Source organism: Sinocyclocheilus grahami, unplaced genomic scaffold, assembly GCF_001515645.1.
Source record: "Sinocyclocheilus grahami isolate Dianchi unplaced genomic scaffold, SAMN03320097.WGS_v1.1 scaffold743.1, whole genome shotgun sequence".
NCBI classification, from domain to species: Eukaryota; Metazoa; Chordata; class Actinopteri; order Cypriniformes; family Cyprinidae; genus Sinocyclocheilus; species Sinocyclocheilus grahami.
This window is the reverse complement of record NW_015505922.1, coordinates 694,844-708,354: the sequence shown is the minus strand read 5'-3', so window position 1 is coordinate 708,354 and position 13,511 is coordinate 694,844. Positions and strand designations below refer to the sequence as shown.

Genomic DNA, 13,511 nt, shown 5'->3' with positions numbered 1-13,511 from the left:
ATTGTAAATGTAACTGTAATATGTGAGAACACACCCAGTGCATTAACACACGTGTGCGTTGTTTGTTTGGTTTGACTCTCCTCTCAGGTGTGGCTGGATCTGCTGAAGCCGATCCTAAAGCAAATCAGACGTACGTATCCGAGTATCTCTCATGAGTTGATCTGGTGAACGTGAACACCAGACGACACGATCTGACAGCACGTCATCATGCATCATGTTTGTGTGTCTGCAGGACCCAAGAACACCATCCTGCGCTTCGTGGTGAAGTTCTTCCCTCCCGATCACACGCAGCTGCTAGAGGAGCTGACCAGGTGCCGTTTGTCCTATTCATTTACAGCCGTTTACGTTACTAACACGGCCTATAATCATTTGTATGTTCAAATAAACAAACAAACAAACGAATAAAAAAAAAATATATATATATAAATATATATGTGAACATGTAAACTATTATTATTAATTGTAACAATAATAGTAGCATTAATAAAAATAACCATGATTGGCTATTATATCAAAATGTGTGCATATATGTGTGTGTGTGTGTATAAATATATGACTCAGATATGACTCAGCCCACCAGAATTTAATGTTAGAGCTGTGTTTTTAACTACAGTGTGGAATGAGTTATCATTTATTTGTTATGAATAATCTAAAGTTTCAAATAACAGAGTAAATAATCAAATGAGATGAAATGCTGTTTATTTGTGAAGTATTTTACTGAATTAAAAACAAAAAAATTCTGCATAAATTAAATCCATTAATACATTTTCTCACTGGATTTTGAAATAATTTAAAATAATCAATACTTAAAAGAAACCACTAGTATGAGACTTATTAATGTTAATATTAATTGAAAGAAAATATATATGTTAAGTTATAATGTCTACTGTTATAGAAGTTAGAACTGTTATATTACTTTTATTTTAATATTTGAGTCTTAACTGAAACATATAGATATAATTTAAGAGTTATCAATCATTTGTTATGAATAATCTTTAAGGTGCAAGTAACAAAGAAAATTATTAGAGGAGATGAGGTATCTTTCATTTGTGAAATATTTGACATAATTAAAAATGCATAAATTATGCTTATAGTAATAAACAAATTAAATCGATTTATATCTAAAGCGATAATATATCTAAAAAAAAGAAAAAAAGAAAAACATAGCACTAGCATATAATTACTGTGACATAATTGTGTAATTTTCAAATTGTGTCATATTTTATCCAATTTTGTTCTATTAATAAAGATAAATATTACAGGTCATTCTCAGATTGGATTTCAATAAATAGAACATGAACGTTGGAGACATTTATTCAGTTGTGGTTGTAATGTGGCCTCAATCACTCGATATCAATATAATGCATCTGATGTAGAAGGTGAGTGAAGTGGCCTGTAAATCATGCAAGAGCTTTCAGTTGCTGTAATGTCCATAACTAATGACTTATTTATGGCCGAACTGAAATGTTAATATTCTGCGGCTGAGTTTTACAGCACGTTCACCGACAGAACGACTGGTGGCACATTTCCCCGTCAGCTTTAGAGAGTCAGGCATCATTCAGGAGAGGAAATCTGAGGCAGAATAAGACTCCCAGGAGTCTCTGTGTTTTCTCAGAGCGTTCTGGCCGGGCTGTCAGTAGCTGCTGGCAGGAGAGAAAGAGCTTCTGATGTTCCTGTGATGGCTGCGCATTATATTACTGCCAAACCTGAAACATTCGGCCAAGGACATTTTGCCTTTTCAAAACACTTCAAGCTGTAAAAATCTTTTTGATGGATTGTGTAAACATTAGGCTGATAGCCTAATAGAACATTTTGGAAATCGGTTCGAAAACCCACTGCATGAACTGAAGAGAATGAAAAAAGAATGAAACATTTGCACTCAATTTGAAAACTCAAAAAAAATGTTTTTTTTGAGAGAGAGAGTTTTTGAAGTGTTATTTTAGGATTCTCCAGGGTTATTATACAGTAGTTAACAAATGCTAAAACTAAAACCATAAAACATAATTGAAAAACTGAAATGAAATAAAATGTTAAACTTTTTATTTCAGCTAATTGTCAAGGCGACATTTTTATTTTGTGTAACTTGATGTCCTAAAATAACTCAAACTGAAATAAAAATCAATAATGACTATATCAACAAAAACTACTAGAAATGAGAAAAACAGAACAAAATGACTAAAAAATAAAAATAACTACAGAGAATATAAAAATAAAAATTCTAATTGCATCTCAATGATGCTAAAGTAACACTAGTATTATTTATATATTTTTATAGTATTTATTCATATTTTGAATGAACTTTTAGTTTTATTTATTTTATTATTATTATTATTATTATTATTATTAGTTGTTTTTTAATAGTTCTGTTTAGCTTTAAGCCTCATTTTTAAGCCTAATATTTATATTTTATTTAATCTTAATTTCAGTTGTAGAAAGCATTTTTAATAGTTTAGTTTTGGAAGGCAGAGAGGTTTAAGCAGGCAAAAGAGTAGGTGGTTTGACTAAAATCATATTTCATGGTATGAGTAATTTTATGCAACAGTCATGGTATAAATCATTATATAGTTATTTTGGCTGGAAATGCCATTAAAAATAGCTTGTATTACATAACCACTTGGAAAAGCCTATTTTTTTAATAATCCAGTGAATTAAATTCTTCACATTCTTTGCTGGTGATTCATCTAATTTGAGTTTAGTTTTGTATCTGGAGCTTAAAGGTGACAACCCAAAAGATTATTATTCAAAACTACTAACATTATGTAATGCATGTAATATTATATATAAATACAGAATCTATAACACAGATGCTGGTTTCATTCAATTCAAAAGCTATAGAATTTTTTTTTGTTGTTGTTGCTTATTTTGTAAATAAAATCTAACAATGTAAATTTAATTGGAAAGTATATATACTTATATGTAATTTATTGAAAATAAGTATATACTTTCCATTTGGCACACATAATAAAAGTTTAAAATAACTATTATCGTGTTTTGCGATTGGTTGACTAAAGATATTTTGAAGAAGTACAAATACAGACTATGGTCCGACTGGACCAGCAGAAAAATCCCTATTATTAAGCTGTGAGTCCTGTTTGATCGCATAATCAACTGAATAATGAGTTTATTATGCTTGGCAGCAGCACAATAACAGATGGACATACTGAGAGAGAAACGCTGCCAAACTCAATCAGAGCGTCTCTTTATAGTTCACGACTGCACTTAGCGTCATGAGAAGATGCTGTTAAAGCCAGACTAACCTTCAAACACAAGCACTTCTGATCTGCCCTCTGCTCTGTTGCATGAAAATACCAGAAAATATTGATCAAAAATGGACTTTTAAATAATAAACGCACTTAATATTTTGTATAATGTGTCATTAGCGTCAGACTATTGAAATCAGTTGTGTCATTGTTACACACATTAAACTGCCTGTAATTCAGTCAATAAGCATCTGTCACTGTACTGAAACCTTTCTATTGATTTACTGTCTGTCATTCTGATTCAGTCTCTCTTCTAAACTGCTCTCATTATTTCCCGACAGGTATCTTTTCGCCTTGCAGATCAAGCATGACCTGGCCTGTGGAGATTTGACCTGCAATGAAAGCAGCGCCGCCCTGCTGGTGTCTCATATAGTGCAATGTAAGACATTCAAGACCGGCACTAGAAGTGTAAATAATCACGCTGACATGGGTTAGATCTGATTATGATCCTTAATGAAATAAGATGCATGCTTCAAATTGTGCAAGTAAATTAGAAAGCTGGATTTTGGCGATATTTAACTGAAAATAGATCAGGCATTGTATTTTAGGTAAGAAATAAATGCATAATGCATTGCATAATCATTTATTAAATTCTGTAATAGATGCATTGAAGTTTCATTGTTAATTTCATTGCACTTTTATCGGTTTGATGATTTTGGCACAGTTCATACAATCTAACAGTCAAAAACATTCACACATTAGGGAGCTGAAAATAGGTCAATAATTGTATTTAGGACAATAAAGACACTGAACAAACAGAATTATGATCTATGTTAAATCTCCATCACAAAAGCAGTGTTTAAGTATATTAATCTTGTAGACTAGTCTTTGTTGTCAGCAGAATTCCTGAAGGATTATTTGAATGACAGTGCTGTCATCGAGTGGATGGATCGGATTATACTTCATGTTGTCGCTCATGCAAAACCATGTTCAAATCATGTCAAACACACTTTGCTTCCACATCACTACATCACAGACTGGTTAGTTGCTATGGAAACCGCTGCTGAGGATGCTGAGGACTAGTGTAGCATCAGTAATAGAATCAAGAGACTGACCAGTGGTACAAACCAAAGCATTTTTACATTTTTAAAGCTCTTATAATAGCAGCAAATCTATAAAAAATCAAATATTAAAATAATTTAATATTTGAAAATAATTATTTGAGTTTAATCTCATTATTTTGTTTTACTTTTTGACTGTATTTAAACATTAACTGTGTTAAATATACTGACACTGACATTTAATGATGTATTAACTATGGTAGCATAATATAATATAATATATACACTTTTGGTAAGCCAAATATATATTTTTTGCTGTGAACAGCATGGTAAAAGTAGAAAACAAATATAGTTAAAAATTTTACGATTTGTAAACTCCAATGAACTTAAAGCTGCGGTCTGTAACTTTTTTTGGTTAAAAATGATCGGAAATCAATATCTGAGCAAGTACATAACCAGCCAGTGTTCAAAACTATCGCTTACTTTAGCCCGATTCACAACGGTCAGCTTATAATAATGGGTTTTAATTTGAGTGGTATGGGTAGGTTTTCGCGGGAAATTTGAGCATGGCACTGCGTCAATACGTCACGTCTGTAAACATAAAGAAGTTGTCCCGGCTACTAGGCTAATGCATGTGAGGATCCTGCAGGTGTCCGATCGCTTATAGCCTTTTCTCACAGCAGCTAGAATAATTAAATGTATCATTTTGATGGCGGATTGTAATCCAGAAAGGATTATGTGTTTATGAAACACATGTGAATGAAATTAAATTGTATTACAGACAGCCTGGGATTACAAAGATTTGTATTTGAAAGAAAACCAGTTCGAAGGGAGCATAATTTGCTTTTTTGGGTTAAAATAATTTCTTAATATGAAATTCGAAGAGTATGACAATTAGATTAGACTGTGCAGAAATCTACAAGCTAATACACACTATACTCATAGTCACCAATGCTGATGCTGTTAACATTAATCATTTGAGAATAAAGTATAACAATAATAATAATTTGAACGGTTTGATGTGATATGAGCTAACCGATCTTTAGATTTAATCACCATTGGTAGCGAGATTTACGGTAATGCTTTTTTCCACAGTTGGTCAGAACAAACGTGGCAGACTTGTTACTTACTTGTTCACATGGCAATACTTGAAAACAATCTTATTTGGGTTATATTCCAAGATGTAGGCTAGAATCTGTGATTGCGAACTACAGTAGATATCCACACAGGTGCAGTGACTGACTGCCACACATACTCTTCAGAACATTAGATTCATCCGCGCTGGAGCCATGCCGACTCGCAACCCATGCAAGCTAGATAATTTCGCACACAGCTGCAATTCCAGGTTTTCAAACTGAGATGGCGACAAAGAGGCAAAACTTACGGACTGCAGCTTTAATTAGCAATACATTTTAGATATCGCATTCACACACACACATATACATACACTAAGTTAAGTTACTACTGCATACTATTATATTGATATAAAAAATATAATTGATATAAAAACATGTTTCTGTTTCTATGGTTGCAGCTGAGATTGGAGACTTTGAAGAGGTGCAGTGCAAACAACATCTACTCAACAACAAGTACATTCCCGAGCAGGACGCACTGATGGACAAGATCATTGAATACCATCAGAAACACGTGTGAGTGTAATGTCATGACTCAAAGTCAAATCAAACTTGTTATTTGGTTTAACGGATGCTTGGATTTATATGCAATATAGTCCAGCTGAAAGCAAACATAATATCAGATGTTTCTCAGCATTAAATGATCAGTGTGCTGTTTATTGCCACAAATGAAGGAGCTTCTTATTTAGCGAAATTCCCTCTCTTTAGAGCTTTGCTAATTAAACATACTATTCAGGGAATTGGTCGCCATGTACAATTTGAAGATTGCTTTGACATTTAAAGTTCATTTTTAATTTAGAAAGTGCCAGTAAACTGTGTGATATTTATCAGTGAGCAGATTTCATCAGCAATTATGAACAATTATAAAAGTTCAGATCCTGCATGCTGATTCTGACATGTCTTTTAAGGTTGTGATTATAAAGCTTATTACTTGCAATATTAATCTTACAAACTTGTAGAGATTCTTCACACAAACAGATGTGGCTTAATTTTGTATAATTTAACGCTTCCACAGTGGGCAAACACCAGCTGAATCGGACTACCAGCTTTTGGAGATCGCACGAAGACTCGAGATGTACGGAGTGCGTCTTCACCCCGCAAAAGATCGCGAGGGTACGAAGCTCAGCCTCGCCGTGGCCCATTCTGGTGTGCTAGTCTTTCAGGTAAGTTACAAGTGTTTTTCTAAATGAAGAAGGGTATTATTGTGGCTATATGAGGTTTATCCTAGAGAAAAGCTTTCTTGTTCTTAAACGGAATATGTTGTGGTTTTTATTTTCTTAAATTGTCCCTAAATGCACTTTTATGCTTGACTTCTAAAGGGACACACCAAAATAAATGCTTTCAACTGGTCTAAAGTCCGCAAGCTGAGCTTCAAAAGGAAGCGCTTTCTCATAAAACTACGACCTGACTTAAATGTAAGTGCTCCCTTGATTGTTTTATAACAATATCCGAATGTCTCCATTTGCCCTTTAGCTTAGGGAACATTAAAAAGACAAAATGTTCTGTTTCTGCTCTCGTAGCAGAGTAACTGTCAGGATACTCTGGAGTTTATGATGGGAAGCAGGGACTGCTGCAAGGTGTTTTGGAAGATTTGTGTGGAGTATCATGCCTTTTTCCGCCTGTTCGAAGAACCTAAACCCAAGCCCAAACCGGTTTTGTTCACCAGGGGTTCTTCTTTCAGGTTCAGGTAATAACATGTGCACTTAAATTTGTCTTAAATTAACTTAAATGGTGTCTTCACCATCACCAGAAATTAAATTTACCACTAAGTGAGACGTTTTACCCCAGTAACTTCTTTCTCTAGCTCAGCATGTATTCTGCATGCATTTATTTGCTAAATAATCACAGTGCAAGTAGGTCTCAGTTCTTGCCAATTGGTTAATGTTTTGATGTACACGTTTTCTTCTTCTCTCTTTGTTTCTGAATCGCTCTATCATCTGTCATGTTTTGCCTCATTAGTGGCCGCACACAAAGGCAGGTGATTGATTATGTAAAGGACTCTGAATTCAAAAAGGTTCCTTTTGAAAGGTGAGTTTTCTCTGTTGACCTTTGTCTAAATGTCACTACCTTTCTGCTGCATTTAATTTCCCTCCAAAACAGTCAACACACCAGTTATCTATTTCCTGAGAACCTTTATTGAGATAAGTCAAATTTTGCATTCATAAACACCACGTCTTATGTACATGCCACTTCATGACACTTTTATCCAAATGACATTTAGATATGACTTAACCATATTCCATTCCAATCTCAATTGAGCATTTTCACCAGGTCTTTGCTGAAATATGTCATATGCTGCACCCTAAAAATCACCTAGCAATGTCCTAGAAACTATCCAGAAGTCCCTAGAAACCACCTAGCAGATCACCCAAAATATCCTAGAAAACTCTTAGTAGAAATCACCCAAAACATACTAGAAAGCACCTAGCAATGTCCTGGGAACCACCCAAAACATCCTAGAAACCACCTAGCAACGCCCTAGAAACCACTCAAAGCACCATAGAAAACACCTACCAATGGCTTAGAAATGACCTAAATACCCTAGAAACCATCGAGGAATGCCTTAGAAATCACCAAAAACATTCTAGAAAGCACCTAGCAGAGATCAGTTAAAGCATCCTAGAAACCGCTTAGCAACACACTAAAAACCAACCAAAACAGCCAAAGACCACCTAGTAATGGCCTCAAAACTACCCAGAAATCCCTCGAATCCACCTAGCAGGTCACCCAAAATATCCTAAAAATCACCCTAAACATACTAGAAAGCACATAGCAATGCCGTGGAAACCACCGAAAACATTCTAGAAACTACCTAGCAACGCCCTAAAAACCACCCAAAACACCATAGCAACCACTTATGAATGCCTTAGAAATCACCCAAAACATCCCAGAAACCACCTAGCTGAAATCAGCCCATTCTAGAAAGCACGTAGCAGAAATCAGCCAAAGCATCCTAGAAAGCAACTACCAATGCCCTGGAAATCACTCATAACATTCTAGAAACCACCTAGCTATGCCCTAGAACCACCCAAAACACCAAAGAAACCACCAAACAATGGCCTAAAAATTACCCAAAATACAATAGAAACCACCTAGAAATCACCCAAAACGTTCTAGAAACCACTCACAGCACCCAAGAAACAACCTAGCAACCACCCACTTCACCTTAACATCACACAGCATCAAGGTTTTTAAGCACTAGATGAACAAAATCTTCTTGGTGTCTAGTGGCATCATTTTAGTCAACTAGCAGCAGTCGAGGCCTTTTCATTATCATACAGTAAACCAATCAGCCAACATCCATAAAGCAGCTGAGTGGAAATATATCAAATTTTGACCCTAGTGAAGAGATCCCCTTGGAAAAACTCCTTGCTAATCATTTCCAATCCTCCATCCTCAGAAAACACAGTAAAATCCTGTCCAACAGCGGTCTTTCTCCATTCCCACCCAGGCTGTGTGTCGAGGGTCAAGGAGAGGTGAGTGTAATCTATCTTGGTATACTGTACAAACACAGCGGGAATGCATTAAAATATCCCATATTATGCAAGCTTAAAGTCAACATCATAATCGACCCCAATCACTTACTAAATACACGTTCCTGGTCTTATCTTAAACGAATCGTCAATGCACCTTTTTCCAAAGTAAAAAGCCTTAAAGTCCCCCTGTAGTCAAATATTTTATCCCTTAAAACTTATCTTTGATCATCAAAATGACATATTTAAATGTTTTTTCTTGTGAAAATAAATTTCTCATGGCTTAAAATTGCTTGAATGTAACTCTACACCCTTGCCTCATTTACTATATGCGGATCTATGAATCAAATTAGTCCCGCCTCCAGCCACTGAACTGTAGTAAACGCAAAACAGTGGCATACACGGATAATGACTGATAAAACTATGTTTTTACTAGTGGACAACTACAGTGAATACTGTAACATTCGTTAAAGTTACTTGATGATGTTGTGTCCTAAAATGCCTTGAAGACTCGAATGCAGCCGTGATTCTTAATTCGCGCCCACGAGCATACGCGTTGCCACGGGTTATAATGCAAGTTAGCGGTTCTAAATTAACATTAAACCACAGCTTCATGGGTTTTTTGCTCTGATTTATTTTTGGTTTTGTGCTGGTATTGTTATATTTTGCATGCTAGTGATAGGAATCGATCCCTTGACGTGATTGGTTATTGGTTTGTGACGTAACAAACCGAGGACTGTTTCAAACTGCATTTCTGGGTCAGCCTTTGGGAAACTACTCTTTTAAGGAGAAAATACACAGCAATGGTGTTGATTAATAGATTGGCAAATGGTTTGTCTAAAAGCATATTAAAAACACCACATAGACAAATAAACAACATAAAAAAACTTAATTTTTTAACTTTAACAAATTTTTCACCATAGTATAATAACTTGCTCCACCTCTGGTAACTTCCATTCATGGGTCCGCTTCCATTCTGGAATAGAGCTCTTAAGTGGCTTGCATCTGCATTTTCTTGTTGACTTTAAAGTGCCAGTGTTAAGAGTGGTCAGTTTATGCCTCTCATCCTCTTCCTTCCCAAATCTCTTGCATTCTATGTAGCAGAGGAATGCCAGTGCTTCAGGACACCAGGCGGACTCACCTGTTGGGCGCACCCAAGTGACTGTTGAAAACCCGGCTCTCCAGCATTACACTGGGAGCCTAACCTCACAGACCAACGGATGCCGAAACGGGACCCACGACGAGGCGGATGCTCGATTAAAGCCATCCCCATCCAAGCAGCAGGCCGAGCATCTGAGCACAGGTCTAGCATTGCATGCTGCCAAGGGTAGCAGCTCCTCGATACCTTACATTGACTGCAGTGACGTAGATAGCGAATATGATGTGGTCAAAGGCCGTGTCACTAGGTCTCACTCCCACACACATGACAATGATGAGGTTGAGCCAAACGGCCGTAGTGCGGGCAAGAGTAATGGTTATGGAAATGGTCAGCACAATGGACAAGGAGCAAGCAAGTCTAGATTCCGGGAGTCTCCTTTGACCAGCCATCGGTTGGGTCAGAGTTCAGATACCTTCAACGGTAGTCAATTGTCTAATGGGTCGTTTTGTGGTAACGGATCACCACGTGCTCTACCCCTGAGTAGTACCTTGGTGGATGAATTGTTTCAAGGTATGGACAGACGTGGTCTGGTGTCACCTTCAGGTCATCTAGTTGGTTCCCGGAGTGCAAACTGCAGCCCAGTGATGAGCAGTTTTCACAAAACCAACTCCCTGAACCATCCAGAGCAGATCGGCTATAGCGGTCGTCGCCGTTGGGATGACGGTAGTCATTACCTTACAAATGGCCGATCTGGGAGTGAGCCTCAACATTATGGGAGCTACTCCCCACTTGTTAATCGATCCCCACACTTGCATAAACTCCAAAACGGCATGCGCAACCGTTCCGACACTGATCCCATGATTTTGAGCCAGTTAAGTTCAACCCCGGCCAATAAACCTCGATCAGTTGTCTCAAGGGCTGAACGTATGGCCGCCCTTGAGCGCCGTGTGGCTGCTAATGGGCTTGGAGCGTCTAGCCAAGCTCAATCCAGCAATGTCCAGAGGCTCTATGGAAGCCGGGTGAGTGCTAATGACCATAGTAGCCCAGTCCATATGATTGATGGTTCCACTAGTAGTGGAACGGAGTCTAGTGATACCGAGTCAGATGCAGGAACCAACTCTTACAGTCAGCCCCTAGTCTTTGGAAACCCTGGAGCAGCCAATTCCTCCCCTATGCCCCGAAGCAAGTTCTCATTTGGCAGTCTCCAACTGGAGGATGAGGGACAAGGGGGAGACAATGGCTACAGTTATCCCATCAATGAAGAGGATGGGGGGCAATTCTTCAACTGCTAGAGAAGATGAAGTGTGCCTGGTTATTTGTTGACTGTATATCCATTTTGCAACTCGGAGACCCAGTCAAGGTACTTAAAGGTTCATTGTGTAGTTTCTGTGCCGTTAGTGACACCAAACGGACATGGCATGGCCTGGCATAGCATTAACCAATTGTGCTTTGGGGCACGATTACCTGCAGATATGGGCAGTGTTTGGGAATTACATTTAGTGGCACTAGTTGAGCAAGGATTAACAAGGTTAGCAACGATGGTATTTTTGCAATGTTTGGAAGGTTTAGGAAGAAGACTCTGTTCTGCCTGAAAGAAATATTTTAATACTTCAAATATAGGTACAATTCAGATCTATTACTCGTAGAAGATTAACATCAGATTGATGAGTAATTGAAAGTCCTTCTGCAACGTGCCATGTCTATAAATGTAGAGACTGAAATCTATTTACAATTGCTAAATAAGGTTACCCATATTACTGCTAACCAATTGGCTAATCATTTTGCCAAAAGTGTGAAATATTTTTTGTCATTCGTGTAGAAACAAAGGTTTTACAAAAATACAGAAAGATACCATGCCTTTACTCAACCAGAAATACCTTTCTGTTAGTCATAGCTTACAGAAGTTAATGTCTTTATGCACTAGCAATATGCTATTGCTAAAATAGTGGCGATATGACAACAAATGTCCAAGATATGAAAGTTTTGAGAGTGTCACTGCTGTGTGGCATTGACGATTTGTCACAGCTAGGCAAGCTAGTTCTTCAAGATTTTGATGGATAACTTTTGTATGAACTTGAACTAAGCTTGTATTGTCAGATCATACTGGTTGGATGTGTGGTAAATTAGATAAATTAAGAGATTTTGTAGACATAACCTGAGATAAGCAACAGTAAATGGTTTAACTTATTATCATACGCATCAAAGATTTTCACTCAACCATGATGGCTTCATGCTAGCTTTGTTATTGTTTTTTTATTTTTTCCGAACTGTTCGAAGTTCCTAGTTCTTTATCTTTGATGTTTCTACTTGGGGTGTGGCACGATCTGGTGGCATTGTCATGTTTGCTTGCCCATTTCTCAGCATGCATCACTCCTGTAAAAATACAACATTATAAAGATTTCAATTTGTTTTGTTTTGCTTGGCTGCTTAATTTCTTTTTTCCTAATCAAACCTCTGTATCTCTGGCACGCCTCATCAATGTCATCTGTTTGTGGTGCATTTGCAATGCTTGATGTACACTTGATTTGTAAGTATATTAACCTGTGCTCAGTTTGCATTGCTTTTAAGACCTCTCCTGCCCAATTTCAGCACTGTTCTAGCAGCATGTATCTCTGGAATGCCTCACCTTGTCTTTTTTCCCTTTCTCTTGGAAGCATGTCAACCTGTCCTTGTCTCAGCATTTTGCTGCCGTCTTTTTCATATGTGTAAAAGACTTTGCATTGACAGGGGACCATTAAAATGCAGTGGTCTTTTGAAGTGGAGATGGATGTAAGTGAGAATTGGACAGATTGTGAGTAAGAAACTTTTGAGGCCCAGAATGTGAAGTCTAAAAAGATTAGGAAGGTTTTCAAGAGCTGTCCTGAAATGTACTTATGTTCAGTCTGACCTTTTATCCAGAAGGTCTTGCACTTTTTTGCACTCTTGTTTTTTTAGGCATTATGCATTAGGGAATGCATTTGTAATATAATCTTTAAAAAAACATTTGTTTATTTTCCAAAAGCCAACTTTTCAGTTCTTTTGAGAAATATTCTTTATTTTTGCATGGCAATCTTATGTCAGTGAAAGGTTTTGGAAAGTGTTGGCAAAGCCATTCGCAAGACCACTGCAGTTTTTGGGTCCGTTACTCAAAATTTGGCAATATTTATTGCAAAGCGTCAGTTTATGCCACTGTTGATATGAATGTATATAATCCTCACCCACCCATCGATCTGTAATTTATCATTGCCAGTGACCAAAGTAGTTCCTAGCTTTTTGTAAATTACACTAAAATGTGATTTTACTTGTAGGTTTTATTATCACAAGAATACTGTAGCAGTATTGAATGATTCACTCTTTTTCAACCTGTGATTTCTTCAGTATGAATTGTACTTTGCAGGTATACGAAATGTTCCAGATATATTTGTGTAATATATTGTAACCGTACTTTCTTAAAATACTCATAATTAACAGTGCAATCACTGTGGCACGTGCAAAACGATTAACCATAAGTGTATGTGTTTACAAACCGTCTGACGTAGACTGTACTAGACTAAATAACCAGATAA

The 13,511-nt window shown here is 36.9% G+C and overlaps 1 protein-coding gene across 1 annotated transcript in view; it reads left to right on the top strand.

Moving 5' to 3' along the window:
* Positions 1-13,511, top strand: part of LOC107560794 (FERM, RhoGEF and pleckstrin domain-containing protein 1-like) — a 78,064-nt gene that overhangs the window by 31,915 nt on the left and 32,638 nt on the right. Inside the window, exons 3-12 of the mRNA XM_016245062.1 lie at positions 88-130; positions 233-311; positions 3,542-3,639; positions 5,796-5,910; positions 6,410-6,557; positions 6,714-6,809; positions 6,918-7,081; positions 7,354-7,422; positions 8,795-8,870; positions 9,969-11,253. Coding sequence (XP_016100548.1) covers positions 88-130; positions 233-311; positions 3,542-3,639; positions 5,796-5,910; positions 6,410-6,557; positions 6,714-6,809; positions 6,918-7,081; positions 7,354-7,422; positions 8,795-8,870; positions 9,969-11,253 — 2,173 coding nt within the window. The remainder of the gene's footprint in view (positions 1-87; positions 131-232; positions 312-3,541; positions 3,640-5,795; positions 5,911-6,409; positions 6,558-6,713; positions 6,810-6,917; positions 7,082-7,353; positions 7,423-8,794; positions 8,871-9,968; positions 11,254-13,511) is intronic.